At 32.4% G+C, this 13,316-nt stretch overlaps 1 protein-coding gene across 32 annotated transcripts in view; it reads right to left on the bottom strand.

The window, feature by feature from the left end:
- The window catches only part of LOC106883544 (tight junction protein 1), a 589,197-nt gene that overhangs the window by 50,636 nt on the left and 525,245 nt on the right, over window positions 1-13,316 (bottom strand). For all 32 annotated transcript variants that reach the window (XM_089340327.1, XM_089340345.1, XM_089340343.1 and 29 more), the window contains 2 exons: window positions 3,462-3,512; window positions 241-336 (listed from right to left, as the gene is read on the bottom strand). In XM_089340327.1, the coding sequence (XP_089196453.1) occupies window positions 241-336; window positions 3,462-3,512 (147 nt within the window). The remainder of the gene's footprint in view (window positions 1-240; window positions 337-3,461; window positions 3,513-13,316) is intronic.

The raw sequence follows: 13,316 nt of genomic DNA, 5'->3' as shown, positions 1-13,316 counted from the left end.
AAAAATTTCATTTTAAAGTGTTGAAATTTAAATTAAATCAATCTAAGGCAATAACATTTTGTTATTACCCAGACACTAAATGAATAATTAAAAAATAAAGTTATTTGTTTTGTTAAATTTCTCTAAATTCTTTATAATTTCTAGAATTAATTGGAATACGGGCAGTGTATTTTATTAGAAATCTGATCAAGAAAAGGTTAAAGAGTATACAAAAAGGCAAGAAATTTCAGACAAACATACGAGGAGAATCAAACTTCTCGGGTAAGTCTTGAAGAAGGCGGTCTTTGGCAATATCAGCGACTGCACCAAAAATAACCACTGGACGTACATAACCCACTGCAAAATAGAAAGAGAAATTTTCTGGTGAGTATTTATTTAAACTGGCATAGAGAAATTAATGTTTGTGAGTTGATAGTGTGAGAAACAGAAATGTAAATATACTTTCATTTTCTAAGCACACCGCAAAAAAAAAAAAAAAAGAAAAGGAAAAAGCCATTACAAAATAGTAAATAAGATTTCATTTAAAATAAATGAAAAATAACTAAAGTGCAAAAAATAAAAGAATTTCACATAATTTTTTGTAAATTTAAATTAAAGTTTGAGATTCCAAGTGTAAAAGTTCAAGAGAGAAAAAAAATAATATAATTCAGTAAAATTCTGAATTGTTAAAATGTCTGAAAGAAAGAAAAAAAAAATGGAAATTTAAAATAAATAAAAGAAACAAAGAGCTAAAACAGAACGAGGAGAAATTTGACGATCAACAAAGGAAACAAATGAGATTCTTTAATTATTTTGTTTAATGAATTTATAATTAATATTATAAATTCGCTAAATACCAAACAAAAGAAATTATGAAATTCTGTGAAATATTGAGGTTGAGTGTCATGGGACAAAAAAGAGCGAAACTCCTATTGAAAAACATAACGAAAACATCATGGATTCATTTCTCAAGTGCAACGGTTTCACCTTTTGTTTGATAGGGAAAAGATATGAGCGTAATTGAGCGAGGACACTTGACAAGAGATATAAGGAGTTTCATGTGATGAGACAAGGGAACTTGACATGATAATAAAGGAATTTTAGGAAATAATAAAGGAGTTTTATGAGACATGGTGAACTGCAGGAGCCAAAGTGGGTGTTTTATGGATCAAAGAGGGATCCTTTGTTTAGTTCCTAGAACTGAGAGAAATAGTTCTTTTATTTTTTATTCATTTCAGTCATTAGACTGTGGTCGTGCTGCACCTTTAAAAATTTTAGTTGAATATATTGACCCCAGTGCTTTATCTTTCAAGCCTGGTACTTAGGGGACATAAACACACCAACACCAATAATCAAGTGGTGGTGGTGGAACAAATGCAGACACAAAGACACACACAATGGGCTTCTCTCAGTTTCTTTCTACCAAATCTACTCACAATGCTTTGGTTGGCTTGAGGCCATGGAAGAAGACACTTGCCCTAGGTGCGGCACAGTGAGAATGAACCTGGAACCATGAGGTTGGGAAGCAAGCTTCTTATTTCTTTATTGCCCACAAGAGGCTAAACATAGAGGGTACACAAAAGGACAGACAAAGGGATTAAGTTGATTACATCGAACCCAGTGCGTAACTGGTACTTAATTTATCGACCCTGAAAGGATGAAAGGCAAAGTCGACCTCGGCGAAATTTGAACTCAGAACGTAACGGCAGACAAAATACCACTAAGCAATTTTCCCAGCATGCTAACATTTCTGCCAGCTCGCCACCTTACCACACAGCTTTACCTGAGTCAAATTTTCTTCTTATCACACACTACTACTGTCACTTCTTATGTGCCAATAGTCAGTTAATGACGGCTCAAGACTGACCTGCTGGCTGCAGATTATTATAGTGTATTTAAATATGTTGAATCATGGTAGAGGGGCAGTGAAGAGTAATAATGAAAGAAAAGGAGTGATAGTTAAAAAAAAAAACAAGTTTGAGAACCACTATATCATCACTCAACCTACTTGAAGTGGCAGCCAAGTCTACCTCAAATCACATCAAAATGAAGCAGCTTTAATTTGGTTGCATAACTTGTCAGAATAACAGCCAAATCTCCCCAAATATAAAGCTTCTTGATCACACAGCTACTAAAAATAAGTCAAATCTCCCTCAAACCCTATACCCATTGTCTTAACCCTTTAATTGCATAATTAAATATCATGTTTATTTCAATAATGATGTTAAATATCTGCCAAAAAATAGAATTGATATTTTACTGCAAGTCAATATACTTGGCATATCTCAATAAAAACTAGTTTCAAACATGACATTCCTCAACAAATGATAGATTGGTATGTAAAACTATTTTCTGCAGCAGAAGGGTTAAACAGGAAAGACCAGAATACAATGCATAATACAGTTCTAGATACTCCTAAAACATGAAGATCAAAGCTGGACTACCTTTGGACATAAATCTCCTCTATTGCGTTCAAAGACTGGTTTGGGTTAGAGACACTTTGGAGATAATATAGTTCTATATACACTAAATCAAAGGTAAAAAAAAAAAAAAAAGCAAAAAAAGAAGAGAAAATCTAATGATGATTGCAGCTGTAACACATTAGATCATACGTTGTTAGATCAATCTTAACGCTGACCTGGGGCTAAACAGCAGCAGCAGCAGCAGCGGCAACAACAAAAACAAAATCGATATTAAACACGCAATCATTGTCCTACCAATCTCTCTTCACGCTGACTAAATAGTATCCATTATTATCGCCTGATTTGTGCTTCTCGTAAAAACATACACCCCACTCCACTCCCTGTCCCTTGAGACATTTTCTACAGAAATCTCATATTTTCCTTTAATAAGATCATAAAAATGAGTAACAGAACCGATTACTTTCACTTTCGTACGACAAGCTTCCTAATTGTATAACCAAAAAATAAAAGAAAGAAAAAAAGATATTAAGATGCTATCTAATTTGTACAAGTTATGATAAAGGTATTTAAGATCTAGAAATCAAATAAGCCACTAATCTAATAACAGAAAATAATGAATAGCAATCGCATTTTCTTTTTTTTAAATCATATTGAGATAAAATAGTAAAAAAAAAACCTTTTTTTTAAAATCTAATAAATATAAATTTTTCCATAATTCAATTTATTGTCATATTTTGACAAAGCTGGAAAAGGTTGTGTGGATAGCCATAGTAAGTTTTCCAAGGCTGGTGAGATTGATGTAAGTTAACGGTCCTGCTGAACAGGTGCAAGATGACAGCTGCAGAGAAAGAGAGAGAATTCCAGAGGATTGATATTCTGGGGAATAACAACAGAGAGCACAGAGCTAAGTGCAGAACTTCAAGATGGATAAAGTATGGTGGCATACAGGTGATACTAGGGATTGAAATGGATTGACTGAGAATGTTTGAGGAGAGACGGTTGAAAATAACAGATAAATTTAAATAAAAGATGTTAGGAAATATGAAAACTCAAACTGACCATCAGTCAAAATCACACGTTCATAAGCAGGAAACTTGGTGCTGTGATTAACTGCAAGTAGAAATAGTTCAAGTAAAAAACAAAAAAAAAGGTTTTCAAAAAGATCTCATGTTTGAATATGTTTTTTTTTTCCCAGGGATATAAAAGGTAAATATGAAAAATATGAAATGAATATAAAATAACAAAAACAAAACAAATAGATATATTAGATCCTATTTTATATGAGTTGCATGTATGTATGTATGTATGCATGTATGTATAATAATAATAATAATAATAATAATAATAATAATGCGCCTTGGGCATACCCAAGCACATACCCAAGGCGCACAGAGCTGCGCTCAGTAGTGAAGTGAAAGCACGTTATAAAAATAAAACTACTGAACAATAATAATAATAAATGAATAAATAAAGGAACTGAAAATTATTCAAGAATGATCCCTGGTTTACCATCCATGCAGGAAGTGCAAAAGATTGTCTTAACTGGTACCTCTCACATACTGAGAAGAGCATTGTTGCTGTGAATTTTCTTTCCCTTCCCCCCCTTTATTTTCTTTGTTTACTTCTTTTTATTATTTTTTTTCTTCTCTCTGTCTTTCTTCTTTTTCTCTATCACATGACTGTAATTGAACAATCTGGTGTGGCTCGCCAGCCAGGCCAATTAAAGAACTTTACAAAGTGAAAGTCATCCACAACACCAAAAGCAAGTGACCTCTCCAAGCTGTTGCTCTCCGACCTACAAGCACATGCTTGGAGTAATTCCACCTACTCTGACCATTTTCACCACAGACTTTTGACAAATTTATTGGAAGAAAGTTGCATCATTTCCAGCTTCACCTTCCTTTTGAAGTGGAACTTTAAAAAAGTTGGTGAGGACATGATTGAAAATACTGATGGTTTAAAATTTTAGCGGAGGGGGTTAAGTCGATTACTTATTTTATTGATCCTAAAAGGTTGACTGACAAAGACGACCTTGGTGGAATTTGAACTCCGAATGTAAAGAACTGGAAGAAATGCAGCTAGCATTTTGTCTGTCATGCTAACAATTCTGCCAGCTTATGACCTTGTGGTTGAAAATAAAAATAAAAATAATTGCTTCTGATTTAAGCACAAAGCCAGCAATTGTGGACCCTAGAACTTAACTGATACTTTTTATTGACCCTGGAGAGATGAAAAATAAGGTAGACCCTGGTTGGATTTGAACTCAGAATGCAAAGAATTGGAAGAAATATCACAAGGCATTTTTCCAATGTTCTAGTGACTCGGTTAATCCACTGCAATGATGATGACGATGACAATGATGATGATGTTAATAATAACACACTACAGCTGCCCTTCCCTTCAGACTAGTTTTGAAATCACAATGGATGGTTCCATTTGCTTATCAATATAGATCTTTATGAATGGAGAGTACTGACTACTGAGATATGATAAAGTGGTTGTTAATAATAGTAATTTCAATAATTAGAAAGAATATGAAGAGTTTATTATCTGCAGAAAAGATTTGATTTTGGGAAATCAAAACAAAAATATATAAAAAAAAACTAAACAAAATGAAATAATGTTTTCAGGTTTGCATATATAATTAATTTTTACATATATAATTAATTCTTGCATATATAATTAATTTTTAGTAAAAGAATGCAGTTTCAGAAGCCTTTGAAAATAATACATACAAAATAAGTGTCAAAACAAAAATAAACCTTTACAAAAGAATGAGAGATGCTTCAAGAAAATTACTATACGTTCGTCAGAGTTAATGGTGCCTGTTTAATCAAGTTGGCAATTATCCAAGTGAATGTTAAATTATCAGCTTGGTTTTCCATAAAATAGACAATCTTGCTCACATTGGTAATATCATATTGGGTGATATATTGTGTAGGATAAGATTATTATCCCAAACACTTCAATAGCAATTTGATAAAACCATGCAACACATACAGAGAAGAGAAACTACATGTAACACTCACACATGCATGTACAAACCTCATGCAAATTATACAATGGAAGATATTTGCTTTGAACGCATTATTTACAGCAATTATAAAGGGGGAAGAAACAGTTGATTGTTAAGTGTCTTTGCCAGGGACACAAAACTAGTTCATATGGACCCCCTCCTCCCAACCTCTCACTCTCTTAAAACTTTATAATGCCTAAATTATCAATATGCAGAAAAAAAAGAAATTATTTATTGGTGTATTTTTTTGTAGCTAATTTAAAGGCAAGGAGCATGTTTGATGTGAATTATATTTCTTATACACACACACACACACACACACATGCATGATTTATTTGATTTTAAACAACCTAAGTGACTCAAGACCCTTCAGTTGCTTATGAGACTTCAGAACTAATAAATAATATTTATATATGTATATATATATGTGCATGTGTATATATGTATGTATGTATATATTCATTCTGCTTTATGTATTAAATTCTCTTTTGTTTGTAAAATCTATCTATCTATATACACACACACACACACACATACACACACACATATATATATATATACATACATACATATATATATATATATATATATATATATATATATATATATGCATACACACACACTTATATGAATATATATATATATATATATGCACACATGTATACATACAGTATGTGTATGCATACATACACACATATACAAATATACATACATACATACACATCACACATTAAGAATACTTAGAGCTTAACCAAGCTTTTAATTTTGTCATTTTCTTCTTGTGAGACTCTATTATTTGAAGTGTCAGGAATTATTAATAATAAGCATTATATAGTTAAGATATATATATTTACTATTACATCTGCCAGTTGACATGACATTAATTGCTGAACAGATGCACTCAGACGAATACCTTTCATAATCACATCAAGTTGGAATGTGCTTCTTTGTACCAAATTTCCAATCATAAACCAGTATTCTTGTAGTGACCATCCTGCATCTGTTTTCCATCTGTCTTTCCCATTTCTTGTACTTTCTTGATTTGCATGTTACTGGTGCCAGTGATGCACAAAAAAGCACCCAATACACACTATTTAGTGGTTGGCATCAAGAAGGGCACCCAGTAGTAGAAACCATGCCAAAGCTGACATGGAGCATGATGCAGTCCTGTGGCTCACAACATCTGATCAAACCATCCAACCCGTGCCAGCTTGGAAAAAGGGATGTAAAATGATAATGATGATGATGATGATGATGATGACCATTATATAAAGGGCTCTTTGAAGGAGATTTGGTAGCTAATCTTAGCAATGAAGACACCTCAACATGGTCATCTTAGCACAGTGACCATGTAGAAGGTTCTTTGTTAGTTTACTTAGTACATGTCTAAATTGCTACACTACACTCTACATGATTAATCTCTGTATGTAATGTATGGCAATAAGCAAGGCAGAGACATTGTATATCTGGAATAATATGTCAGTCAGTTACATCTAAGTCATTTGGTCCATTATTCACATGCCACAGGTCTGCTCCATCAGAGCTGATCTGGAGGTTACAAAACAGTAGTTATAGTAATTTAAGTATCCAATCATGCCTGGTAAGAATCAATAAAATGTAGCAGACTTCGAGAAAGATAAATATAATCTAAGAATTGTATTTTAATTTTTTTAAATGGCCCCAAAACAATCAAACAAATTTACATAAAAGAAAAAAAAATTAGTAACTGAAGAAATATTTCAAACAAAATGATTTTATAAGACAACAAAAAGCTTTTAACACTTTAGCATTTAAACCATCCATATCTGGATCAAATAGTCTACCTGTTTTATGTACAAACTGACCAGATCTGGCCTTTTACACCTACCCTACAATGTCATTCTAAAAATAAACAATCACATCATCAAAATTTTGAAGCTATGAGATAATACCTGATTAATTAAAAACAATGTGAATTAAACTAAGCATTACATTTGACAGAGTAATTTGAATGCTAAAAGGTTAAATGTCTTTTTCCATTCATTAGAACTTATTTACTTATATCTAAATATTGCATATTTGAATGAGTCTATATGTGGCAGGGGGACATGAGCAGCAAGATTTTGAGCAAAGGGACTTTTCTTTCTGAAAAAGAGGGTAGAATGAATATATATCGTTTCTTCTCTCTGAAGAATTTACCTAAAGTACATTTGCTGACCAAAGACTACTGCTAGTTTCCTTGGACACTGGCTTCTTTTGATTTGCTGTATCTAAATCGATAGGTGCAGGTGTGTCTGTATATGTAACAAGTTTGCTTCCCAGGGATTTATGTTCAGTCCCACTGTGTGACACTTTCATCTTTTCAAGAATAAACAGTATGATTTATCTTTCTATCTTTTACTTGTTCCAGGTATTGGACCGTGGCCATGCTGGGGCCTTGAAAGGTTCAGTTGAACAAATTGATCCCAGTACTTTTCCTATAGGTCTCTTTTACCTGTCCACTAAGTTATGGGGATATAAACAAACCAATACTGGTTACCAAGCAGTAGTCGGGGATAAACACAAAAATACATACACACATGTATATATGATAGGCTTCTTTCAGTTTTCATTTACTAAATCCACTGACAAGGCTTTGGTTGGCCTGAGGCTATAGTAGGAGACACTTGCCCAAGGACTGAACCTGGAACATATGGTTGGGAAGCAAACTTCTCACCACACAGCCACACCTGTATCTATTCAAGGTAAGTCTAGTCTCTATTTCTAGTGACTCAAGCAACAGTGCAAAGGCCCCCGCTTTAATGTGGGTGCTGTCATTGACTAGAATCAGTTTTGTCCTGCTACAACAGGAGTACAAGGAAAGAAGCTCTAGCCATGACCTCCACATTGCTTCAATTTTTGTTTTGTTTTTCAGACATACTACATCAGCATCTATATCCAATCCATCCTTTTTTTTAAAAGACAGTATGGTGTGATTTAATAAAAATTTAACCACTGTGTCTAGCATGTAAAATAATCATGTGAAAACATTCTTCACTGCTTTATGATAATTGTCTAATGGTTACACCATAAGGTGTTAATGTCCCAGTAGCAATGTTCTACAATGTTTCTTGTCATCATTATTTGGAAAATTCTATAACCTATTTAGACATATACTGAACAAAAAAAAAAAAAATTAAAAAAAAACGTAATAAGAAATATTGTAGATAGAAATATTGAGAAGGAAAAATAAAAAAAACACCTTAACTCTGTTCTTTATTAAAATGAGGCAACACGGGAGTTTCTACGTGAAAACAATCACAATATAACAGCATGCTATTGATGAAAATAACTACAAATATTGCAAATAACAGAGAACAAGTGTTATGAGAAAATCTAACTTCAACAATGGAATATATAAACATTTGTTCTATTAGCTCTTTTGTTTCTCACCTATGTTTCAGTGATATAGTATTGGAAACACTGTAGAATATAAACACACATACACACAAGTGCATAGATGTGTGGCTGTGAATATATATATATACACACACACACCTATATATTGATATACCGATACATTAGTATATATATATTTAGGTAAATACTAATAAATATATATTGAGAGGGGTGGAGAGGTATATATTAGTGTGTGTATATATACACATATATATATGGGTGTATATTTATGTGTGTGTGTATATATATATATATATGGGTGTATATTTATGTGTGTGTTTATATACATATATACATCTATATATATAATTAAAAAGTTTTCTGGCTACAGACTTTCTTAGAATCCAGATAACTCAAAGAGCATGAAATAAAATACAAACTGAAAAGATTGTTGTTAAATACCACTGTGCACAAAGAAATTAATTTCAACGTATGAACTAAAATGAAGTCATGAGGAATACTGTGAAATCGTATAAGCAAATCTCTTTGCGTACAAAGAATAACTAACCATCTTAAAGTATGGCAAAAAAAAGAAAATCGTCTGACAGACTGAACACGAACAGCACAGAAGTGGGAATGTCAAGAGAGACTTTTATCAATAAAAAGAACCGTATAAAACTAGCTTTGTAAAACAGATAAAAAAAAACAACAATAAAAGAATTACAAATGTTGTAAAAGAAATCAGAAGCTTTCTAAGTACAACAAAGTGAAGAAACCAGTATGTAACTTTATATTTAAAAATTTTTCTTGTACTGATTTCAGTCATTGGATTGCAGCCATGTTGGGAGTTCCACCTTCATTGGCTTTTACGGATAATATCAACTCACATCCCAGTATTTTGTCTGGTATTTATTTTATCAAGTAAGGAAAAGTTAGCTGGGAAAAAGAGACGTTACCATAATGGACTGAAATATAACAAAATATTTTCATTGATTGTATGTATATAGGAGCACAGTAAAAAAAAAAAAAATATATATATATATATTTGTTCATAGAAAAACATGTAATCATTACCAATATAGCAAGAGATTTCACCGCAAAAAGTCTAAAGTAGACTCCTTAAGGATTTAAAACTTTGTGTATATATATATATATATATATATATATATATATATACACATATATTCTACAGAAAATTATATTTTTTTATAGATAAACATCTTAACATTGTAAGAAACAGTAGATACGTCTTTAAAAGTCTAAATTTTTATGGCAGTCAAACAAGAGGTATAAAAGCTAGCAGGGCTGATGTGGGTGCAGAACAATAGTGCATGTGAGTATTATGTTATCTCTCTCTCCGAGAAGTGGGACAGTCCACTGAAATAAAGTGCTAAAACTGATACTGAAGCTTGATGTGGCTTTGTGGTCCACCAGAACCTGTCAGCCCATCCAACATGGAAAATGGATGTTAAATGATGATGATGATGACAATAATGATGATGAAGATGATGATGAGGAGGAGGAATAAATTTCATAGAAAACTTAATTTTCATTATTGAGTAAAAAATCCAAACTGTTTTCTTAGCAGGCAAGTAAATGGTTGCAGACTTGTTTAAGTTTTATTAAACCTCATGAGTAAAGCATAGTCTTTTCAAGAAAGAGTTACGGATTGTTTTCCTTCTAAGCATGAATAAATTTTCTGTGAAAAGAATTTCTCATTTCTTAAAATTATCATTTTTTTTTTTTTTCTTTGAGAGCTGCTAACAATTGTTTTATACATACACCATACTAAAATTAGAATTACATAATAGTAGCAGTGCTATAGTAAAAACTTTATCTATATAACATACTTAACATAAGTGTATGTCTGAAAAACCAGAAGCTGTAGGTCTTTGTTTGGGGAAAAAAAAATACCCTTTGTAGACATATTGTGTAGAAAAACACTAGCTAGGCAAAACAAAATCACTCCGGAAATGACCGCAAGAGCAACAAATACAAATTTCATTGTTGTTGTGGCTTCTGAATGTCACAAACTCATGTAACTTCCAAAACAAGATCGAATCAGTTAATCTGAAGTTTTTAGAAATATTATATAAACTATACACAGGTTTTCAATGACACTGCATAAGGAAAATAAAATTCAAACAATGCACTAGAAGCAGCTTTAGAGTAAAAACTTTATGAATATAACTTACTTAATGTATACGCATCGTTGGAAAGCCAGAAGCTGCAGTTTTCCGTCTGGGAAAAATCCCTTTTGTGTTAAAGAGCACAATATACTTCAGAACTAAGCAAAATGAAATTGCCCTTGAAGCAATTATATGGTACATCACCACCTACATTGAATTATATAAATTCAAACCAACAGTCCATTTGAGTTGTTCCTCTTAGCTCATGTTTCGCAACTATACAATTTACCACTGGCCAAAACTGTCAGTAAATGTGTTTCCATTTGCTTTGCGAAAATCTAACGTTTGCTGATTGAGTAGGTTTGAAAAGACCATTCTTGCTTTGCTGAAGAGGTCTAATAAGACTGAAACATACCCATAGCTGTTATCCTGTCAATTAACAAAGACTACATTTTCCCATTAAGTATAGATTTTCTCTGAAAGTAATTCTTATTTCTTGAAATTATCTCTCCTTTATTTTGTGAGTTGCTGACAACTACAGCTAGGTTTTTGTTTCTCCAACTAAGAGGTAAATTCCAATTCATTGACAAGTGTTTCATGTATGTCATTCAGTGCATCTCCACCTACCTGAATTAGGTTGGGTTTGAAGAGTACATCAGTCGTAAGTACAAGGACACACAAGTCTTAATTAGAAAAGAATGTGTGTATTAACTATAAGAGTGTGAGCATGTGTTTGTGTGTGTGTGTGTATGTTAACCAGAAGAGCACGTGTGTTAACTGTGTGTGTGTGTTTTAAGCAGAAGAATGTATGTATGTGTGTGTGTGTGTGTGTGTGTGTGTGTGTGTGTGTGTGTGTGTGTGTGTCTGTGTGTGTTAACTAAAAGAGCGGTTGAGTGTGTTAACTGGAAAAGTATGTGCATGTGTGTGTTAACTAAGAGAATGAATAAGTTTCATACATTACATATGTACAAAATTAGTTTTAACTAGAGACCACTTCAATAAAAATAAGAAACTGTATTAACAAAAAAAAGAAAAAGAAAAAGATAGGAATATTGATTTTTGAGATAATAAAATATTTCAAATTGATAGAAAGTAAAAAAAAAAAAAAATGCTTTCTCATGTGCAGACAGTAAGCTTTTTGCTCGGTTTTGATATAGACTAAGAATTATATTTAACAGAGACTTATCAAAGAGCAGATCAAAGAGGAAAAGCAGTAATTAATCCCTCTCGTTACAAACCCACCTAACAACATACTGTACTAAATTGTTCTTATTTAAAAGTAAATCTCAATAAAAATCTCATTGCAACACGAGTGATATGAATGGTAACATGAAATTCCAGATGGTCAATGCCAATGTAATATAACACATACATACACACACACGTGTGTGTGTGTGTGTTCATTTATGAATTAGAAGCAGCACTAGTGTTGTAAACATTATCAACTGCACATATACACAATATATGTGTCTTGCTTGTTCACAGGCATGCTGTGGTTCAGCATGGTGGGGATGACTCCACAAAAATGCTGGCTGCTGAAACACTTGAAACTCATAGACAGGTGAGGCAATTCTCTCCAAGCCACAAAAATGGGGAAATACCAGTGTCCATCATTCCTGAATGGGATTAGGAGGTGAGTAGTCATGCTTGTCCAGCGTTTTGGGGAAGTCATCTCTACTGTGCTGAACCACAGATGGAAACTGAAAGAAGCACATTGCATATATATATATATATATATATATATATATATATATATATATATATATCTGTGTGTATGTGTGTGTCTTTCTGCCTGTGTTTATGTCCCCATAACTTAGCAGTTTGGGAAAATAGATCGATAGAATAAGAACCAGGCTTTAAAAATAATTACTCGAAATGATTTGTTTGACTGAATCCTTCAAGATGGTGATCTAGCATGGCTGCAGTCCAGTGACTGAAACAAGATAGCAGTGTAAAATGGTCATCACTGAATTTTGATTCAGTTGTAAAATGTAACTTGAAAAACAATCTTCAGAAAATAATATATACAAATAATAGAGAAATTTATCTAGAAAATAAGGAAAAACAGATAATTATAGGAGCTTTCAATCCAACGCTTTTAATAGCAACACACCTGAGACAGCCTCTGGTTCTATGAGACAAAAACCTCTCATTTTAATGTGTTTACATTCAAATTATAACATTCCATCTTAATTTTATTTAAGACTCCTTTTGTTGTATTCAAAATACCAACAAAATAGTGACAAAGCATTATTTTATTGAATTTCTTCAGATTATTGGTTATTTTTAGAATTAAATTGAAACATATGGAGAACTGTATTTCATTAAAAATATAGTTACAAAAGGGGGTTAAAATTTACATGCTACCAAGATCTGTCAGGTTAACAATACAAAATTTGCTGTTTTAAAATA

The sequence above is a fragment of the Octopus bimaculoides genome, chromosome 23, assembly GCF_046866305.1.
Source record: "Octopus bimaculoides isolate indiv1 chromosome 23, ASM4686630v1, whole genome shotgun sequence".
Classification (NCBI taxonomy): Eukaryota; Metazoa; Mollusca; class Cephalopoda; order Octopoda; family Octopodidae; genus Octopus; species Octopus bimaculoides.
This window is presented reverse-complemented; position numbering and strand designations above follow the sequence as displayed.